We start from the raw sequence: 18,245 nt of genomic DNA, 5'->3' as shown, positions 1-18,245 counted from the left end.
GCCAATTTAGATTACTGGGAAATTCAGGGACTCTGGGATTACCGTCTGATTTACACAGACTGCAAAACGCTGAGCCAGCTGCAGAGCTGCAAAGGTGTGGGCGTCGTTCCTGTTGGGCGTGAAGCAGCAATTTCCATAGTGTCAAACTGCAAGGCTGCAGGCTTCCCTGTTGCCGTTAACATGTGTTTAATTAAAAGCTTGACAGGGGTGGCCTGTGAGAAATACGGACTGGTTTCCAGCGGGATGAGGAGTTTGAAACCATTTCTTTAGCAAATGCGAGTCTGTGCCAGCGCAGCCCCATGTATGGGTCGAGGGGTCTGTCGGGGGCTGGCGATGATGTTTTCTGTGTGTGATTAGAGAAAATTCCTGTTCTAGGACCAGTTTCAGGAGACAGGTTGATATCCCACACACTGAGAAGCACCAAACACCCTCAGGTATTTCTCTGAATCCCTTTTGAGGAATGGAGATCCTTGATCTTCACCTGCTCAGTTTCTTGTTACTGCCTTGCTAATCCCCAGCTTCTGCACAACAAGATCTGGGAGGAATTTTTACCTTCCAGCCTTGTTATCTGCCAGCGTATCTTGTTCAGCATACTGGATGCACCAGTTTCTGGATTTGACTAGGGATTTGTTTAGACATGAAATTAATTCAAAATCAGGATAGGATATGAATTTTAAATGCAACAGCTGCATTTAGAAACTGATAGACGTAGTTCAGAAAATACTGCTCTGACAAAGCTCGCTTGACCTTTTTGCCTGCTTAGAGCATTTCTTTAGAAAATATCTCTGTTGTTTTTTTAAAGTTACTCTGCTTTTCTTCCTTAGCAGTTATCAAAATGGTTTTACCAAACACAGTCAGTTTGTAAGGAGGGGTTTGGGGGTGCTTGTTGGTGCACACCCCATTTTTCTCAATGTGCTGCTTTTGTTGTAAAATTTCCAGGGCCAAACCAGTGGTAGATAACACAGTTATGATGCTATAGATGGAGATCTCTGTGTGGCTGGGGCTTGTCCCCTCATGTGTGGGATCCCTGAGGTACCACAGCCCACCCGGATCATTAATTAATACTTTTCCTTGCTGTTAATTTTCCAGAGAGCGCTTCCCTGCGGTTTGTCTGCTCCTGCCTCTCCTGCGCTGGGAATTGCAGCCTCTGCCGGGGTTTGCTCCCCACACCGCACGTCGAACAGACTGATGTGATGCTCCCAGGTGTCATCAGGGCTTCGCTGACCTTGTGGTCGAGCACCACAGACGTGCAAAGGGATTTTCTCTGCTCCATCTTCTCTCTGTCCATCTTCTCATGATGGGCTGAAGTCTACTGAGCATCCTTTGGTTTTCGGCATTGTTCTTTGGGGTTTCTGCCTGTTTAGCATTTGGAAGATTCTCTTCCCAAACACTTGGTGTTTACCAAGGTTTGAATTTCTGGGGAGGGGTTTGTTTTGGGGGCTTTTTGTTACAACGAGCTCCTGGTTTCTGTCCTGCCCTGGGATCTGACAGGGAGATTTCAAGGTTTGCTGTGCTGAGGGGAACCCAGGCTGCCCGGGAGTGCCTCCCGCCTGGGCAGAGCAGCTGTGGGATCTGTGGAGGATGGGACCAGACGTTTGTAACCTGTCCCCTCAGCTGTGACAGGGGCTGTTTTTAGAAGGTTTGGGGCTCATTTCCAGACTGACTTCTACTTTAAATAGGCATCGAGATTATTTTGTTGGTAATAATCCATGTTTGTGGTGGGGTTACCAGCTTGAAAGGGTGATTCCTGAGCACTGTGAATTTTTTGATCTGTGAATTTTGCGCAGAACAAATTAAAAACTAAACATTGTTTCTCCTCATCCCTTTTGCACTTTCTCCAGGGCAGGAAGCAGTTTAGGGTTTTTCAACCCGATTTCTCACAGTGGCCACAGCTTCAGCGTCAGCAGGAATTTCAGCAGTCCCTTCCACCCAGCTGGCAAATGCTCTTTTAAAATCCTTTCCGTTGATTACGGATCAGGAGCCAGGACAGAGGTATTATTTGACAGCAACATTTTTGTTTCCGAGAAGCTTTATTTCCATTCCCCAAGGGTGGGGTGTGCCCCCCTGCCTTCCAAAAAGGAAGAACAAATGGGAAAAACGTGGCTGTTGCCTTTGTCTTTTTGAAGAGCAACCCCTGACCTTCACTTTGTGGGGAAGAAAAGAGAGAAATGGGGTTTGTCCCACATGGAGGTTATTTTGGGTGGGGTGGGGGAGCGTGGCGCAGCCTCCAGAGCAAGTGGGGCGGTTGCAGATCGTGGTGGGGGTGCTTGAGGATGGGATTCCCTCTGCCTGCCTTGCTGGTGCTGCAGGAGGGGACGCGCTGATGTCCTGGGGAGTGTGGGGACATGGCGGCGAGGCGGCTGTCGGCCGCGGGAACTACAACTCCCAGAAGGCCCTGCGGGAGGACGCGGCCCCAACAACCAATCAACGCCCGCGTTGCCGCCCTATAAAACGTCACCGCGGCGCACTTTCTCCCTCTGTCTGTGATGGCGGTCGGGAGCTGCGGGAGGATCGAGGTGGCGGGACAATCCGCCGGCATCCGCCCTCTGCCGGGTTTGTCCCGCCGCTCGGCCCCACCACATCGACGCGACAGGTCGGGGGCGCTCCGATGGGCTGCGGAGGGGCAGCGCGGCCTTGGCCCGGCGTGTAGGGAAGATGCCGGGCCCGCCGCGAGTGAGTGAGTGGCCCCGCAGTGGGATGAATTTAAAAAAACCCACCCCGGGAGAGGCGACTGCAGGGTGGAGGAGCCGTGCAGGCCTGGGCGGCCCTATCGAAGCTGCGTCTGTCTTGGTAACGTGGCAGATGTGGTCAAAAAGGAGCCGAGAGCAAAAGGTTTTTCCTTGACGGTCGCCGCTCAGTTTGAGCCTCTGTAACTGTCCGGCAACATCTCAGGAAGATACATGGGCAGGGAGGCTGTGTGGAGGCCAAATACCTGCTTCTGGGGTCCAAATTGGTGCACGAAGGTGGGAGGTGGTGGATATTGCAGCTTTTCTGTTCTAAGATACTTCTTTGATCTTAAAAATGTACCTGAAACTCAATATTCTGCTTTTACCCAGGAGCATCCTGGCATCGAAGGTGATCATGGTGCATAGGACGGCTGGTGATGGCTTCAGCTCAGCAGCATGGGGCAGGTGAGATGTGAGATTCAGGCTCTAAAATCTCCCCATATGTGGAATAAAGTAAATTGATCTCTCCCGTGTCACTGGACCCGGCTGGTGGCAGAACTGGGAATCAGACCTTGATCCAGAGCCAGTCGGTTGATGCTTTGGCTGCATCTGTGGCTCTGGAGCTTTTCCAGGCGAGGGTGGCCATGACTCTGCATGTTTATCCAAGAGCTGTGGCTCCCTGCAGTAGCCTCAGGTCTCCAACTACATGCAAGAGCAACGGGAAGGTCTTTGACTGCTGGGCCTCTTCTGCCCATTGCTGTCACTCGCCCCTCCTATATATATTTTCAGGAGTAGTTATTCTGTTACTGTGTTTATTCCTCCAAGGTGCGGTGGTTCTAGAATGGGCTGTGTGGGTGACTTGTGCCGGTGAGCTTGCTGCTGACATTTGGGTGTTTGTGATGTGTTCCAGGGTCGCTTGATGTTTTGGAGCTCGCTCAGCCCATGGCCTTCCCACCTGACAGACGCGAGGTGAGAACAGCCCTGTGTTGCAGCGCCGTGGCTCGTCCCTCCAGATCCCTTTCCCATCAGATCTGAGTACCGATCTTATGGTCAAAAAAAGGAGGAAAAATAAGATCCAAACTGGTCTTGGTCTCTGCTCGTGCAGTCCCACTCTGAGAAGGGCCAGTTTGGAGACAGCCTGTGCTGGCCTCGCTCCTGCCGGAAGGCTGGGATGGGAGTGAAACTCCCACTCAAGAGGCGGCATAAAGGTTGGGTGTGGAGGTGCTGTGAAGATTTGCAGGCTGGTGTTTGCTTGGCTGGATCTGGTGCGTTGATTCCTAGTGTATAGTAGCCCATTGACTCCACAGATACTTACTGGGAGCTCTGTGTTTTTTCAGGAATTACTCGCTTAGTGAAAAAAGCCAAGAGCTCATGAGTCCCCCGTGCATTCCGTTTCCTTAAGGCCTGAACCGCAGGGGAAGCAGGTGAGTGTCTTGCGTAACTGCTGGGTGGTGTTTTGAGTGGGATCTCTCGGGTCCTGGAGGACAAAGGACAGTTCAAGATGCCTGTGCTGGGAGTGGCCAGCCCATAGTCTGGGCTTTGTAGGGGAACTGTAGAATCATTTAGGTTGGAAAAGACCTTTAAGATTGAGTCCAGCTGTCACCCCATCCCTGGCACTACCCCATGTCCTGAGAAACTCGTCTCAGGTCTGTTCAACCCCTCCAGGGATGGTGACTCCACCAGTGCCCTGGGCAGCCTGTTCCAATGCCTGATATTAGTAATGATAGATTCATTAGAAAGGTTCTTAATTGGGTAGGCTGTTTGTAGGGCAGAGTGTCAGTGCCGTTTGAGCGCAGCCTGGTCTGTGATGACTCCTTTCTCTGGAGACTGTTGGATGAATCCTGCGGATATGGGGCTGAGGCCAGGCAGGAACCAGCCAAAATAATATTCCAGGGAGGGGCACTGGCGTGGAATTCCTTAACCCAGGTGAAACCTGAAGCAAAACTGAGTCAAACTGCTCCTTGTTCAGACTGGATTGTACTTTTTATCCCCTCTACAGGTCTGAGCGTGGAGCTGACATGAGCCGCTCCCTGAGGGTTTCGGTGCTGCAGCGGATGACTTTGTCCTTCTCCAGCGCTTTCTTAAACACTTGGGATGGAAGAATCATCCATTCTGTGGAGTTTTCTCTTGACAAGACTGTCAGGATGAATAAACACAATCACTTGAAACTTTTGCAGAGTCTCCTGTGCTCATGTTTGGGTATGTTGGCCCTCAGGGGTGGGCGGCGCTGAGGATCCTCATCCTGCCGGGTGATGCGGATGAAACTTGACTCGTGAAATGCGAGCAGCTTCTTCCACCTGAGGTTTTGGGTGCCTCTCCCCCATTGGGTCCTGGAGGGCTCTGTCAGGCTCTGTAGAGCTCTGGAGGTCACTGCTGGGCCCTGTTCTGAACTCTGGGTCTCTTTTGTGCCCTGTAGGGCCTTGCGGGCTCTGCCAGGCTCTGTGGAGCCCTACTGGGCTTTGTTGGGCTGTGCCACGCCCTGTTGGACTCTGTCCATTCAAGCTCAGCTTGATTCAAACATCTCTCCATTTTCTATATAGCTCCTCTAGAAAGTACAGAAAGGCCACAGTAAGGTCTCCCCAAAGCCTTCTCCAGCCTGGACCAACTCTCCCAGCCTCCGTATGATGTACAAGGCTTCAACCAAGAGACCCACCACAGTGGCAAGGCCAACAGGTGCTGAAGTCCCCCCAGAATCCAGTTTTTCCTTCTCCGGGGGGAAAAACTCATTGCTGGACTGTGGCTGAAGTAAAGCATGAGGGAAGAACTTGGATTGCTCCCTGTTTAGAATCACTGAGTCATTTTGGTTGGAAGAGACTCTGAAGATCCAGTCAAAACATAACCCAATCCTGGCACTAACCCATATCCCTGAGAACCTCGTGTCTGTTGTCTGTTCAACTCCTCCAGGGATGGTGACAGGAGATGCAAATCTGTTGCCTCCATCCAGATACATCACTAATATCAACCCTACTGCTTCCTGGCTTTGTGTTTTTCTCTCTCATGCTTGAAAAATAGTTTAAAGAAAAAAAAAAAAAATCTTTTTCCAGAAGAAAAGCCTCTCGAAGCGCACATGTGCAAGACTACCGCAGTTAAATTTTATTGGAAACATTCAAAGGCTCTGGTAACAAGATCACCTCCTCGTACAAATATAAATCCAAATGCATAAACTAAACTCATGATTACTGTACATGAGTGGAATACTACCCTTTGCTACCCCACTTTGAATTAAATGGAATGAAAAGTTGAGTTAGGAGAAACAGCTCTAGAAACAAAAGACAATCGGCCCAGACAAGATCAGAAAGAGGTTCTCCTTTCTAACACAGGCACCCTCTGAGGAGACAAAACCAAACTCAAGGCTCTGGAGCTTTGAGTTCAGTTTTCCTGTGGCTGTTTACGCTTTCAGTCACATCATCACAGCATTTAATTGAGTCCAGCTAAGAGACTTTCTGCTTGTCCTTGAATTCCAAGGAGGCACTCGCAGAGTAACCGGGACCTTCATAGGATAGAAAGAGCAAAGACCACTGTCTGTGTTGCAAAGCTTGGCAGGATAACTCGATACACAGACAAGCATTTGCTTAGAACTAAATCCCTCTGGAAGTCTCTTCACTCGGTATCTGTGGACTTGTAGTGATCGTCATCCACAGTGGAATAGATGTGTCCCTCGCTGCTGAGGAATTCAACAGCTTGCCTTAGGAGAAAAAAATACAAACAATTGCTAAGTAGTTCCTATCAACACCTTTCTCTCGGGGATTTCCCATTTATAGACCCCATCCCTGCTGTTCCCCCCTGTATTAATTACTGTCTTTGGAATTCAATGTTTTTTTAAGCCTCAGGGAGAAGTTACAAGAAACAGCAAAGGAGAAACAGTCTATTCTATCTTGACTAGTGGGCAAAGAACAGGGCAGCCCTTGAAGAAAATACCGGAGGACTGCCAGGTACCTCCTGCTTTGCTACTGAACTGCTCAACAGCTTGTTTTGAAAATAGGCAGTGAAGCTTTCTATCACCCCTTCGACTGGCAATGGCTCATTCTAAGTGGCTACAGACTCCAGAAGTTCTGGCTCGCTACCTACTGGGAACATCTGAAATCACTGGCAGTGTTGAAGAAGTAAGGATCCAGGGTTGTCTGCTGTTTCCCTCTCTGTCTTTTATCAGACTCCAGGAAGGACCATCTGGATTTCCACAACATCCCTTGTTTCTACAAACTTACTTGATTGTTGACATGCTCATATTTTGGAGCTGAAGTTTCAACTCTTGCAGGCTCATCCCTTCGGGGACAGGGCAGTTTTTAATCAAGTTCAGCACCTGGAAAAGCAAGAACCACCGTTAGTACACAGCCAAGCTTTTCTGACATCAATGGACAGCAAGGTCGAGGAAGAACTGTCTTTTTAGAGTAACTGAGCTTGCGTTTCTCTGTCACACATGATGCTGCAGCAGCATCCGCCATGTTCCTAGAGAAGCTGCTCCTACCCACCTGGCTCTGATGGGCTGTGAGTCCATTCACAGCCAGGCTGCTGCCTCCTCCATAGCTCTCCATGTCAACCACCCCAGCAGAGGAAAACGACTGAGGGACTCTTGATGCTGGCTGCAATCACGAGAATAAGACCGCTGCGGTGACACGTGGCATCACAGACTAGGTCTTATTTCAGAAAGACAGTAATTAGAAGTTGATTGCCCAAAAGAAACAGCTGAAAATGCACCGCAGCCTCCCCAGGGAAGCCAGGATTCCTGTCACATCTTCACTGAAGCTCTTCAACAGCTTCAAGCTTTGCAGCCCTCACAACTCATATACAGTTTCTGCAACAAACCAAGCAGCCCCTCTCTTTGGGAGATAACCCTGTAAGGACCGAGATGGAATCAGGATCTTCAAGTACGTACCATATAACCTTTCCTGAGGATCATATGTGCGTTGACAATCTCTAGTATGTGTGTGGTGAACTCATTCATGTTTTCCAGAGGCATGATCTTAAATGCCACCAAGCTTTTCGTATTCTATCAGAAGAAAATAACATCACAGCAACATGTTTAACAGCCAGCCCAACCATTCTCTCCAGGAACAGGGACAGAGGTGGTAGGAGCTTGTTTGCATAGAACTAATCCAATGTTTTCTGACTTACATTTTCATATGTGATTTTGCAAGACAATGCACACAGGGCAACTTCTCTTTCTGGTAAATAATTGTACTTTCCTTTAATGTATGCACCATTATTTGAATATTTATTCAAATATTTAATTAGAATATTTAGTTGTGAGGCAACCGGATCACATAATATGCTTGTGATAAGACACAGAACCTCATCTCGGCTCTACAGCCCAAACACCCAAGACGCTGGTAGCCAGTGGTCTGTTCCGCCGTGAGCAACGCGCCAGTGCAGAACAGCATCTTAAATGGGTCCCCCGTCCTTTGCACTTAAGAGCAATTGAAAGTGTTATTAAATACAACCCTGGCAAAAATCATTTGAGGATTTGCCCACAGGAAAGGATGAGTAAAGACTACAACTAAGTGGATATTCCACAGGGAGCCCACCAACACCGATCCTTCACACCACTGCTCAAGCCAGAGACAGGCAACACGATCTTACCTGGAATGACCGGACGTGACCAGCTACTTTTACATAAGTTCCTGGAGGCACCACAACGTTCTCACTACCTGCCTCCTAATGGAGAAAGGAAACTTCTGCTGATGCACACTTTCATTTCTCAATTATCACAATAAATGATTTAGGAAAAGAGGCTTATCTCAAGCAAAGACAAACAACATGCATTCCTGTGTCCAGCAAGAGCAGTTAGGTAGACGTAACGGTAAATGAAAAATAGAGAAAAATAACATGGGCTAGTTTTACAGGCCTTCTGTGCTAGCAGTGAAAATTATCAGCATGCATCAAAAAACAAGACAATATCCATTAGTACACGGCTTTGCCTTAGTCACTGGGCCACACAGAACCATCTCTGCTCACTCCCTCTCCTGGTATTTCATAAAATCATAAAATCATTTAGGTTGGAAGAGACCCTCAGGATCATCAAGTTCAGCCATAAGGTAACTCCAGCACTAACTCACGTCCCCAAGAACCTCACATAAATGCCTTTTAAACCCCTCCAGGGACGGTGACTCCAGCGCTGCCCTGGGCAGCCTGTTCAATGCCTGACAACCCTTTCCATGAAGAATTTTTTCCTAATATCCAATCTAAACCTCCCCTGGCGCAACCTGATGCCGTTTTCTCTTGTCCTAGACAAAGATACTGAGCACGCACCCCTCAGTTCATTTATGAATTAACAGTTGAGCTTCAGCAGCTAAAGTGTAAAAAATTATTCAAATTATTGTAGAACCACATATGAATTACAAAACAGGAGAAAAGTCAGAGAAAAGTCATAAACAGCACTGATGATCTCTGCTGCAGCTGCACCTGCCCTGGCTTTCAGAGGCGTGTTATTCCTAAAACAGTTATCAAAAAGTCGTGGCTGTTCTGAGAAGTTCTCCCTCAAAACTGAGCACGCCCATAAGGAACCTGGTGCTTACATCGGTATCGACCCACTGCCTGACATCCATCGGCGCCGCCGTCATGTCGTCCACTTTGTAGAGAACATTTGTCGGTGCTTTCTCGGCGTGTCGAATGACCCCCACGATGGTGACCTGCAGTGGAAAAGAGACAAGTCCACCCTAGAAACCGGGAGGGGTTTTCCCCGCCGCCGCGTTCCCGGGCCCACCTGGCAGATCTCCGTGTCTCGGATCCGCAACGTCTCACCCATGTGCTCCGCCGCCAGCAGCTGCGACACGGTGCAGGGCAGGATGCTCTGGGAGCGGATCCGCTGGAAGGGCCGGCGGGGCCGTCAGCGCCGCGGGGAGCGCCCGGCCCTGCCCCGGCCCTGGCGCGCTCCCGGCCTTACCTGCTTCTTCTCCCCCTGGGTGCCAGCGGGGGAGCCGAAGCCCCCCGGGGACTGCACGTACCCGCCCGCGGGGCCCGAGCTGTCGTACCCGCCATCGAAGGTACCTGAGCGGGAAGAGGCAGAGCCCGTGACGCGGAGGTGGGGACGCGCCCTCCGGCCCCAACGCCACCGTCATCACAGTGCGAGGCGCCGGGCTCGGACCCCGCGTCTCCGCCGGGCTCGGACGCCCCACGCCGCCCTCAACCCGGCCCGGCCCGCACCGTGCCCGCTCCACATGGCGCCGGCCGAACACGGGGCCCAGCCAGCCCGCGCGCACCGCGTCTCCCCGCGCCGCCGGCTCTCGCCCAATCCGTGGACGACGCTCGGCTGGTCGGCAGCCAATCGCGGCTCTCCGTCTTCCAGTTCCTTCCAATACGAGGAGGCCGCGGGGAGGCGGAAGGCGCCATTTTGAGTGTGGGCGCTGCGGTGAGGAAGGCTGCGAGGGGGCGGATCCGGGCGGTGGAGGGGCGGGGCCGACCACGGTGGGGCGGGACCGAGCTGCGGAGGGGCGGGGCCGGCGGCGGAGGGGCGGGGCCCGGGAGGCGGAGGGGCGGGGCCCGGGAGGCGGAGGGGCGGGGCCCGGGAGGCGGAGGGGCGGGACCGGGATCTGCCCGGGGCGCGGGACGGGACGGGGAGATCGGTGCCCGGCAGACCGGGACAGCCGCCATGAAGCCCGTCATGCTTCTCCTGCTATTCTCGCTGGCCGCGGCTCTGTCCGGTAAGGGCGGGCAGCGTGCCCCGCTCCCCGGCCGGCAGAGAGGCCCCGAGCTGTACTCGGCTGCAGCTCCGCGCCTCCGCCGCGCTGAGCCCCGCCGCCTCTCGGCAGGGCCAGGGCGCTTCTGGCACGTCACCGACCTGCACTGGGACCCCGAGTACAACGCGGCGGCGAGCGGCGGGCAGGTGTGTCCGTCGAGCGGCTCCCGGGCCGTGCCCGCCGCCGGGCCCTGGGGCAGTTACCTGTGCGACGCGCCTTGGCGCCTGCTCGTCTCGGCCGCCCGCGCCATGAAGAGCCGCCTGCAGCGGCCAGACTTCGTGCTCTGGACCGGGTGAGGATGAGGGGGAATCGGGCAGGGTCCCGGCGGCGGGCGCACAGGCTCGGAAGGCGCTGTCTGGTGGGGCTCGGCTTGCGGCCACGACAACCCCATGAACGCTGCGGGCTCAGGGAAGAGTGGTTGGAAAGGAAAAGGACCTGGGTGTGTTGGTGACAGCGGCTGAACACGAGCTGGTGTGTGACCAGGTGGTCAAGAGGCCACCTGGTCCTGACTTGTATCAGGAATGGTGTGGCCAGCAGGCTCTGGGCAGTGACCAACCCCTGGACTGGTGAGGCCAAACCTCAAATCCTTTGTTCATTTTTGGGCCACTCATCATAAGAAAGACATTGAGGTGCTGGAGAGAGTACAGAGAAGGGAGGGGGCTGGAGCACAAGTGTGATGGGAGTGGCTGAGGGACCTGGGGGGTTCAACTGGAGAACAGGAGCTGAGGGGAGACAGCGACACAAAGAAACGGCCTCAAGTTGCGCCAGGGGAGGTTGAGGTTGGATCTGGGAACAATTTCTTCCCCAAAGGGCAGTCGGGCATTGGAACAGGCTGCCCAGGGCAGTGCTGGAGTCACCATCCCTGGGGGGTTGGAGAGACACAGAGATGAGGTTCTGAGGGACATGGGGTAGTGCCACAGTCAGATTATGGTTGGACTTGATGATCTTGAGGTCTTTTCCAACCAAAATCATTCTATCCTCTACAAATGCCACAAGCATGTTGGTGAAAACACAGCAGCATTTGTCTGCTGCGCTTGCTCAGGGAGACCTCGGTGATCACAGCCTTGTGGGAGCCATTCCTTTGTTTCTGTTGCTGTCGTTTTTTCTAGAGATGACACTCCTCACGTCCCTGATGAGAAGCTTGGAGAAGAGAAGGTTCTGCATATAATAGAAAACCTGACTTCTCTGATAAAAGAGACGTTTCCAGGTAGGATTTGCGGGCATAAGGAGAGAGAGGCACAGAGTCTCATGGGAAGAGCTTCCCAGGGTGGAGAAATGATGGAATTGAGAAGGGGAAAGGCACAGAAGGGCTGTTGGGACTTGTTTGTCCTCTTCCCAGTCGCTTTGTGGCATGAGGTGTGTCTGAATCGACGCATCTGATGCACGCTCATTGTTTCACGCTAACTCAGAAGAAAAGAAACGTTTCTCTGTTAGTCATTAAGGCAGAAAAGGCTGCAAGATTTCCTCGTGCTTCATTCAGGTCCTGAGGAGGGACAGTCTCTGGTGCTGAGAAGCTCAACAGCAAGCATGGACTGCTCCGTGCCTCCTTTTCTCTGTCTTTAGGTACTAAAGTCTACGCGGCCATGGGCAATCATGACTTCCACCCCAAGAACCAGTTTCCAGGGAAAGAGCACAGGATCTACAACCGAACAGCTGAACTCTGGCGTGCCTGGCTGGATGATGCTTCCATTCTTCTTTTTCGAGTGGGTGCGGCACCTCTTCTCATGTTGGCAGCAACCTGGGGAGGTGGGGGTGCTTAGGAGAATGCCACGAATGGTCTTTCCTGCTTCTGTGCTCAGAGCAACAGCATTTATAGAATATTTGCAGGGAAAGGGTCCAATTGAATCCTGATTTCTGGCACCTCACCCAGGTGGTGACTCTGCTGTGAGAGCAGAGAGGGACAAAACCAAAGAGATCTGAGGTCACAGCAGCCACTGTGACCAGACCTCCAGCTTTTTCCCTGCCGCTTGCATTTTTCAGGAGCTTTCTACAGCGAGAAGCTGCCCAGCCCGAGCACGAGGGGGCGCGTGGTTGTCCTCAATACCAATCTGTACTACGACCAGAACGACGAGACTGCTGGTGAGGAAGATCCTGCTGGGCAGTTCCAGTGGCTGGAGGAAACCCTGAGCAATGCTGCTAGAGCAGATGAAATGGTATTAAAAGAAATTTATAAGGAAAATTTACAGAGGGGCTTCTCGCGGCCTGGCAGCTCTTCTCGCTGCCACTCTTCCCTCGGTGCGTTCACAACAGGGCCGTGCTCTGGGGGACACGATTTTGCAGACTCTTGCTTTGGTAGGTCTACATCATGGGGCATGTCCCTCCTGGCTTCTTCGAGAAGAAACGAGGCAAGCCCTGGTTCCGGAGCAGCTTCAATGAACGATACTTGAGAATTGTACAGAAGCACCACAGGGTGATCGCTGCCCAGTTTTTTGGGCACCATCACACTGACAGCTTTCGGATGTTTTACAGTGATACAGGTACTGGCTCTGGCCACCCAAGCCTTTGTGTGGTAACTCTTCCAACCCCCAGAAAAATCACTGTCAATGAGAGTTTTCACTGGCTATTGAGGCCAGAAAAGGTTTGTAAAATATCGAACTCTGCTCCCAAGGAACAAGCGACAGGATGAGAGAAAACGGCCTCAAGTTGCGCCAGGGGAGGTTGCGGTTGGATCTTGGGAACAATTTCTTCGTGTAAAGGGTTGTGAAGCACTAGAACAGGCTGCCCAGGACAGTACTGGAGTCACCATCTCTGGAGTTTATGGGTTGTTCTGCCTTTCTGTTAAGGTTCTCCAACGAATGTCATGTTTCTGGCCCCTGGAGTGACTCCCTGGAAAACAACATTGCCCGGAGTTACCAACGGAGCCAACAACCCCGGGATTCGAGTTATCGAATATGATCCAGACACTCTTCAAGTGCTGGTAGGGGTTCCCCACGTGCTGCAATTCTAGGAGGGTGCTTTAATTCCTCTGAGTGGTTTTAACAGGCAGGGCTGCAGGAGCCAAGTGGCCAAGAGGACCTCAACCAAGATATTTCGATCTCGTGGCTAGCACAGGGATTTAGTAAGAGCATCAGCGCATGACAGGCTTTGTTGTGTTCTTCATGTCTTTAGCTCGTCTCCTTCGACGCTTGTTTTACTACCCAACTGATGGGCATTGCAGAACTTCTCTCTGGGGACTGACAGGCTTGTCAAAGCCTCTCCCAGAATTTGTAAGCATCTGGAAAATTATTTGGGTCCCCCTACCTGCTTAACTTGTTCCATTTGTAATGGTGTCTGAATTTAGGTGAGTTGCAGGAGCAGCTTCTGTTTCCTCTGTCTTGTATTTGCGAAGAGGTAGAGGATGGGGTGTTTGTGCCTTTCTTTGTGATGGATAAAGCAGCTCTGTAGATGCTCTGTTTACATGAGAAATGAATGCTAAAGTACACTGTGGGATGTAGTGAAGCAGAGAGAAGGCCAAGACCACGAACAGAAGTTGTGCAAAACTTTATTTTTTAGGTCAGAGGTGTCAAACTCATCTTCACCGGAGGCCACATCAGCTCTGGTTTTCTCTCCTGACAGGACATGGTGACTTACTACCTGAACTTAACTCGTGCCAACACAATGGCCTCGGTGCAGGAGGAAGAGTTCCCGGCATGGGAGGAGGAGTACAGGCTGACAGAAGCTTTCCGAGTCCCTGACGGCTCTGCGAGCTCCATGCAGACTGTGCTGCAGAGGATATCAATGGATCCACGCTACCTGCAGCAATACTACGAGCTCAACTCTGTCAGATACGACCTGACCCCGTGCGGGGGGTCCTGCCGTGTTGATCACGTTTGTGCCATCAGGGAGGTGGATTTTGCAAAATACGATGAGTGTGTTAAAAGCAGCGGCTCTGCCACTGCTGTCGCTGGTGTTTGGACTTCATTATTCTTTATTATTCTGCAGCAAGTGTTGTAACGACAGAGCAAGAAAAAAACAGAGTGCAGGTTCACAATACACATGAATCAGCAGCTGTGAATGTGCTTGGCTCTGAGAACTTACTTGGAAAGCAAGACATAATCAGTGGCTTTTATTAAAAGTTCTACGATGTTGATTGGAAATCTTACAGAAAAGCTGGATGTACCAGGAAGGAGCAGTGAGTGTTACCAAGTCTTTTTGTGCCAGGCTGACTCACATCCGGGGCTCTGTCTCCTTTCTGCTCTGACTGCTGAGGTCGCGTCACTTTGCCCTGTCAGCAACTAAGATGGGTAAGCAGCTTGATTGTTATTGGGTTTAATCTTTTTCCCCCTGTTGTTGAGCACAAGCAGCTCTTCCTTTCTGTCGTCTCTTGGCTTGCACCCGTTTAGTTTCTCCCTTCACCAGGGCACTGCAAGTTGACCTCCGGCTGGTGGAGCTGGGGTGACCTTGGGGGTGCGGGGTGAGGGAGTGGGGTGCAGGGGCTGACTGGGGACAGGTGCTGGGCCTGCCCCCGGGGCTGCAAGGGTTGGGGGGGGCGCAGGGGGCCCCCGAGGGTGTGCAGGGTTACCGGGGGACACCCCTGGGGTGGAAGGGGGACCGCGGCTGACAGAGGGCGCTGCAGCGCTTGGCGACGCCTGGGGGCCTGGCGGGGGCGGGGCCTGCACGGGGCGGGGGCGGAGCTTGTTCGGGGCGGGGCCTTTCCGGTAGCAGGCCGGGCCGGTCTCGCCGATGGCGCCGCGGGCCCCGGGGCGGTTCGGGCCGCTGCAGTTGGCGCTGGCGGCGGCGGGGACTGCGGCGGCGGCGCTGGACGTATTCGCGGACGGGTGGGTGGCGGCGGGGTACGCGCGGGGCGGGCAGCCCGGCCGGGCCGCGCTGGCGCTGGCGCTCTTGGCCGCCGCTTCGGTCGCCACCCAGGCCTGCAGCTGGTTCTGGCTGCGCTCCGATCCGCCCGAGCTCCGCCCCGCCGTGCCCACGGGGCTGCTTGCCGCCCTGCACCTCCTGCAGCTCGGCTTCCTCTTCAGGTAGGGGATTCCCTCCCTCGGTCATCCACGGGCATCCCGCCGGTACCTCCCCCCACCCCCCCGGTTCCCCCCGCTGGGCACAGGGACCCCCATCCCCGGCTGCCGGGATGTCCAAGGGGCTCCCCGGGCAGCGCGGTTTTTCCCAGCCTTGAGTCGGAGCCACCCGGGTCCCAAGTCCCCCCCCATGTCCCAAAGCAGCAGTTTTGCTCCATCTCAGGGTGCTGCCAGACTGAGCAGGGCTGGGGTGAGCACCCCAAAACCCTCGTCTGTCCCTTGGCCTGGGAAAGGCCGAGAGCTGGTTTGCGCATAAATCGGGCTATTTTCAGTTGCAGTGCTCTCCCCGGCAGCCCCTCATCCCTGACCGGTCGCTCCATGCTTGCAGGTGCCTCCATGCGCTGAAGGTTGGTTGGAAGGTGTGCTGGACGAAGACTGCGGTGGAGGAGGAGCAGAGCCGCATGGCCTTCCTCTCACACGACATCAGCATGCTGCGGCTTTTCGAGACCTTCCTGGAGAACACCCCACAGCTTGTCCTGCTCCTCTACGGAGTCCTGCGGACAAACAAGGCAGAGCCCTCCCAGGGTGAGGAGGGGGCGGGCTGTGGTGGGGCGCAGACTTGAGATCAGAGCAGGTTTGGACAGGATGGGCTGTCTAGGGACTGCAGGACACTGTTCTGTCCTTACTTTAGGTTCTCTGATGTCGTTCTTCTTCATCGTTCCTTCCGTCAATGTGAGACAGCCCTAGGCCTGGACTGGGAGGGTTGAACTGAGGGACCCCATGGTCATTCCCCTACGTGCCCCACAGCGGCTGAGGGTCAGGAGAGAAGTTGGGAGCCTGCTGGGGAGTGGGAAGATGCTCGTGTAGATGTGGAGGGTGCAGTGGTGCCCACCAAAGGGGCACTTTGCTGCCCATCCTGGGCTGAGGAAGAGCCAAGTGTTGCTACAGTGAAATAGGGAGCCCAGCCATGTGCCAGCACTGACGTCCTGTCCCCGTGTGCTGGGGATTCCCTGAGCCGGAGAGGGGCTCTGCAGAGCCACCCAGGTCCCATGGCTTCTTCCCAGCCCCACCCCCAGGGTCTGCCCTCAGCACCTCTGCTGTGTTCACAGGGCTGGGGATCTGCACGGCGTTCCTGTGTGTGACCTGGTCCCTGCTGGACTACCACCAGTCCCTGCGCTCCTTCTTGCAAGACAAGTACGAGCTGAGCCCAAGCTCCTCCGTCATCTATTTCTTGTGGAACCTCTTCCTTGTCTGCCCCCGTGTCCTCGCTGTCACTCTCTTCACCCTGCTCTGGCCCTATGGCGTGGCCGTCCACTTCCCGCTGGTGTGGCTGGTGATGTTCCTCTGGGTCAGCCTGCAGGGCACGGACTTCATGGAGTCTCCAGGCCCTGAGCAGCTCTACCGGGCCACTGTGGCTGTGATCCTCTACTTCAGCTGGTTCAACGTGGCACCGGGGAGAACGCTGGGCCGCAGTGTCATCTATCACAGCTTCATCCTGGCAGACAGCGCGCTGCTGGCCTTGTACTGGCTCTGGGGCCAATCGCCCTCAGACGAGCACTCGTACCTCGTCCTGCTGCTCAGCGCCGCCCTGCCCTGCTACCTGCTGGGGCTGCTGCTGAGAGTTGTCTACTACAAGTGGCTGCACCCCAACGTCTGGGCACAGCAGGAGGGCGGCCATGACGAGGTAGATGCCAATGGACTGAAGTTGCGCTTGGCCTCAGTGCCGGCCCTCGTGAACAGGAGGATGTGGTGCCTGGCCCGAGCGCAGTTCCCCGTTTGCCAGTGAGTGTGGTGGCCCTTCCTGAACGGGGCAGCTGCCGAGGCTGTGGTTTGAGCCTGCCTCCTCTGGGATGAGGATCTGGCTCCTGGTTCTTCCCCAGGGGTGTTCAGGGCAGCTGGAGGGACCTGGCAGAAACTGGGTGATGTTGCAACCACCCAGTGAGTCCCAGAGCACCCAGTATGGCTCCCGCTGTGGTGCTGATGGGGAGAGCTGTGGTGTTTGTGGAGGGACCAGCGCATTGTGGCTGCACTGCACTGTCCATTGGTCTTTTGTTTGTAGCTTTTTCCAGAAAAAAACCCCCAAAAAGCAGGAGGTTATTATATCTCTCTGCCTGTTGCTGCTCTGGGTGGATACTGGTGGAGGAGAGCACATTCCCTCCTTGGCAGTGGCTGAGCTGTTTATGGCTGGGATTTTCCTCCTGCTGTTAAGGTTGCAGATCGCCCTTTATCACCACATTGATTGGGACAGGGTGAAGGTGACGACTCCCGGGTGCTGGGAAAGCCCAGGAGTGCCCGCACCCTGGGGAGGGGGTTATGGGACAGCACAGGGTCAGGGGGCGTGAGGGGTTTTGTCTCTTCAGAAACAGCAAAGTGCTTTCCAGTGCAGATTCTCCGTGGCCAGAAACGTTCATTGTGCCTCTTGCCAAGCGGGACGGAGCTGCAGCCTCACACTGGGAGCTGACAGCTGGGGCCTGGGCTGGGCTGGTCACCACTTTGACCCCTGACTGTCGCTTTTCTTGGTCAAGCAGCAAATACTGTTTGTGAGGTGGGGGTGTCTGGGTGTAGCAGAGCCAGTGGACCGTCCTCCCAAGCCTGGTGTCATAAGAGATGTGTCACTGCCTGGGGGGATGGCAGAGGACAGGCTGAACCACTGACTCTAGAAAAATAAAGACTTTGGTTTTGTTTTTTCCAGTTTGTAAGACAGTTCTCATTCCACAGACCACGAAGGGGTGAAGGCTTCACAGCAGCTGCCAGTCGGTACCACAGCTTGGGGTCCTGCTGCTTCCCCCAGTGCCAACACCTGCCCCAGGTGTCATCAGTGGATCAGGGGGTTATTTTAAAACCTCTGGGGCTGCGGTGAAGCCAGTGCCACCCCAGGCCCAGGGAATGTCACTCAGGCCCTGGGGTTTGTCTCCAGCCAGGTCAGGGGGAACAGGAGCACAGGGACAGATGCAAAT

At 53.9% G+C, this 18,245-nt stretch overlaps 3 protein-coding genes and 3 non-coding genes across 9 annotated transcripts; 5 read left to right on the top strand and 1 right to left on the bottom strand.

Moving 5' to 3' along the window:
• The first annotated feature begins 2,759 nt into the window (after positions 1-2,759).
• Positions 2,760-2,904, top strand: LOC136112658 (small nucleolar RNA SNORA16B/SNORA16A family). Its single transcript, XR_010652931.1, has one exon. It is a non-coding gene; the product is annotated as a small nucleolar RNA SNORA16B/SNORA16A family (small nucleolar RNA).
• Positions 2,905-3,316: 412 nt separating this feature from the next.
• On the top strand, positions 3,317-3,447 carry LOC136112649 (small nucleolar RNA SNORA44). Its single transcript, XR_010652922.1, has one exon. It is a non-coding gene; the product is annotated as a small nucleolar RNA SNORA44 (small nucleolar RNA).
• A 1,015-nt stretch (positions 3,448-4,462) lies between these two features.
• LOC136112656 (small nucleolar RNA SNORD99) lies at positions 4,463-4,533 on the top strand. The gene has a single exon (XR_010652929.1). It is a non-coding gene; the product is annotated as a small nucleolar RNA SNORD99 (small nucleolar RNA).
• Positions 4,534-5,736: 1,203 nt separating this feature from the next.
• On the bottom strand, positions 5,737-10,021 carry RPA2 (replication protein A2). 2 transcript variants are annotated; one of them, XM_065857412.2, is made up of 9 exons: positions 9,807-10,021; positions 9,547-9,650; positions 9,367-9,468; positions 9,179-9,292; positions 8,244-8,318; positions 7,540-7,653; positions 7,136-7,246; positions 6,872-6,966; positions 5,737-6,351 (listed from the first exon to the last, which is right to left on the bottom strand). In XM_065857412.2, exons 1-9 carry the CDS (start codon positions 9,820-9,822, stop codon positions 6,267-6,269), a joined length of 816 nt encoding a protein of 271 aa, XP_065713484.1. In that variant the 5' UTR covers positions 9,823-10,021; the 3' UTR covers positions 5,737-6,266. The 2 variants fall into 2 exon arrangements, with proteins under 2 accessions (XP_065713484.1, XP_071655175.1); XM_071799074.1 differs by lacking the exons at positions 9,547-9,650; positions 9,807-10,021 and adding an exon at positions 9,651-9,751.
• A 163-nt stretch (positions 10,022-10,184) lies between these two features.
• On the top strand, positions 10,185-14,444 carry SMPDL3B (sphingomyelin phosphodiesterase acid like 3B). Of its 2 annotated transcripts, XM_065857249.2 has the most exons (8): positions 10,185-10,303; positions 10,412-10,631; positions 11,449-11,546; positions 11,903-12,046; positions 12,320-12,492; positions 12,636-12,816; positions 13,123-13,256; positions 13,895-14,444. In XM_065857249.2, exons 1-8 carry the CDS (start codon positions 10,252-10,254, stop codon positions 14,270-14,272), a joined length of 1,380 nt encoding a protein of 459 aa, XP_065713321.1. In that variant the 5' UTR covers positions 10,185-10,251; the 3' UTR covers positions 14,273-14,444. The 2 variants fall into 2 exon arrangements, with proteins under 2 accessions (XP_065713321.1, XP_065713320.1); XM_065857248.2 differs by having other exon boundaries at positions 10,190-10,631.
• A 514-nt stretch (positions 14,445-14,958) lies between these two features.
• Positions 14,959-17,975, top strand: XKR8 (XK related 8). 2 transcript variants are annotated; one of them, XM_065857440.2, is made up of 3 exons: positions 14,959-15,096; positions 15,677-15,873; positions 16,398-17,975. In XM_065857440.2, the coding sequence occupies exons 1-3, from the start codon at positions 15,002-15,004 to the stop codon at positions 17,072-17,074; spliced, it is 969 nt and encodes a 322-aa protein (XP_065713512.1). In that variant the 5' UTR covers positions 14,959-15,001; the 3' UTR covers positions 17,075-17,975. The 2 variants fall into 2 exon arrangements, with proteins under 2 accessions (XP_065713512.1, XP_065713511.1); XM_065857439.2 differs by having other exon boundaries at positions 14,964-15,294.
• Positions 17,976-18,245: the final 270 nt, after the last annotated feature.

This window comes from Patagioenas fasciata, chromosome 25 (genome assembly GCF_037038585.1).
Source record: "Patagioenas fasciata isolate bPatFas1 chromosome 25, bPatFas1.hap1, whole genome shotgun sequence".
Lineage (NCBI taxonomy): Eukaryota > Metazoa > Chordata > Aves > Columbiformes > Columbidae > Patagioenas > Patagioenas fasciata.
Note: the sequence above shows the minus strand (reverse complement) of the source record. Positions and strands in the feature narration are given on the sequence as shown.

Bases quoted from the DNA above. Each gene is read 5' to 3' on its own strand.
- RPA2 (XM_065857412.2), bottom strand. The intron at 9,469-9,546 runs GTAAGGCCGGGA...CGGCCCTTCCAG, and splicing joins CCCAGGGGGAGAAGAAGCAG to CGGATCCGCTCCCAGAGCAT. The intron at 7,247-7,539 runs GTACGTACTTGA...TCGTGATTGCAG, and splicing joins TCCTCAGGAAAGGTTATATG to CCAGCATCAAGAGTCCCTCA.
- SMPDL3B (XM_065857248.2), top strand. From the start codon at position 10,252: ATGAAGCCCGTCATGCTTCTCCTGCTATTCTCGCTGGCCGCGGCTCTG. The intron at 11,547-11,902 runs GTAGGATTTGCG...CTCTGTCTTTAG, and splicing joins GATAAAAGAGACGTTTCCAG to GTACTAAAGTCTACGCGGCC. The intron at 13,257-13,894 runs GTAGGGGTTCCC...CTCTCCTGACAG, and splicing joins CAGACACTCTTCAAGTGCTG to GACATGGTGACTTACTACCT.
- XKR8 (XM_065857439.2), top strand. From the start codon at position 15,002: ATGGCGCCGCGGGCCCCGGGGCGGTTCGGGCCGCTGCAGTTGGCGCTG. The intron at 15,295-15,676 runs GTAGGGGATTCC...CCATGCTTGCAG, and splicing joins CAGCTCGGCTTCCTCTTCAG to GTGCCTCCATGCGCTGAAGG. The intron at 15,874-16,397 runs GTGAGGAGGGGG...CTGTGTTCACAG, and splicing joins CAAGGCAGAGCCCTCCCAGG to GGCTGGGGATCTGCACGGCG.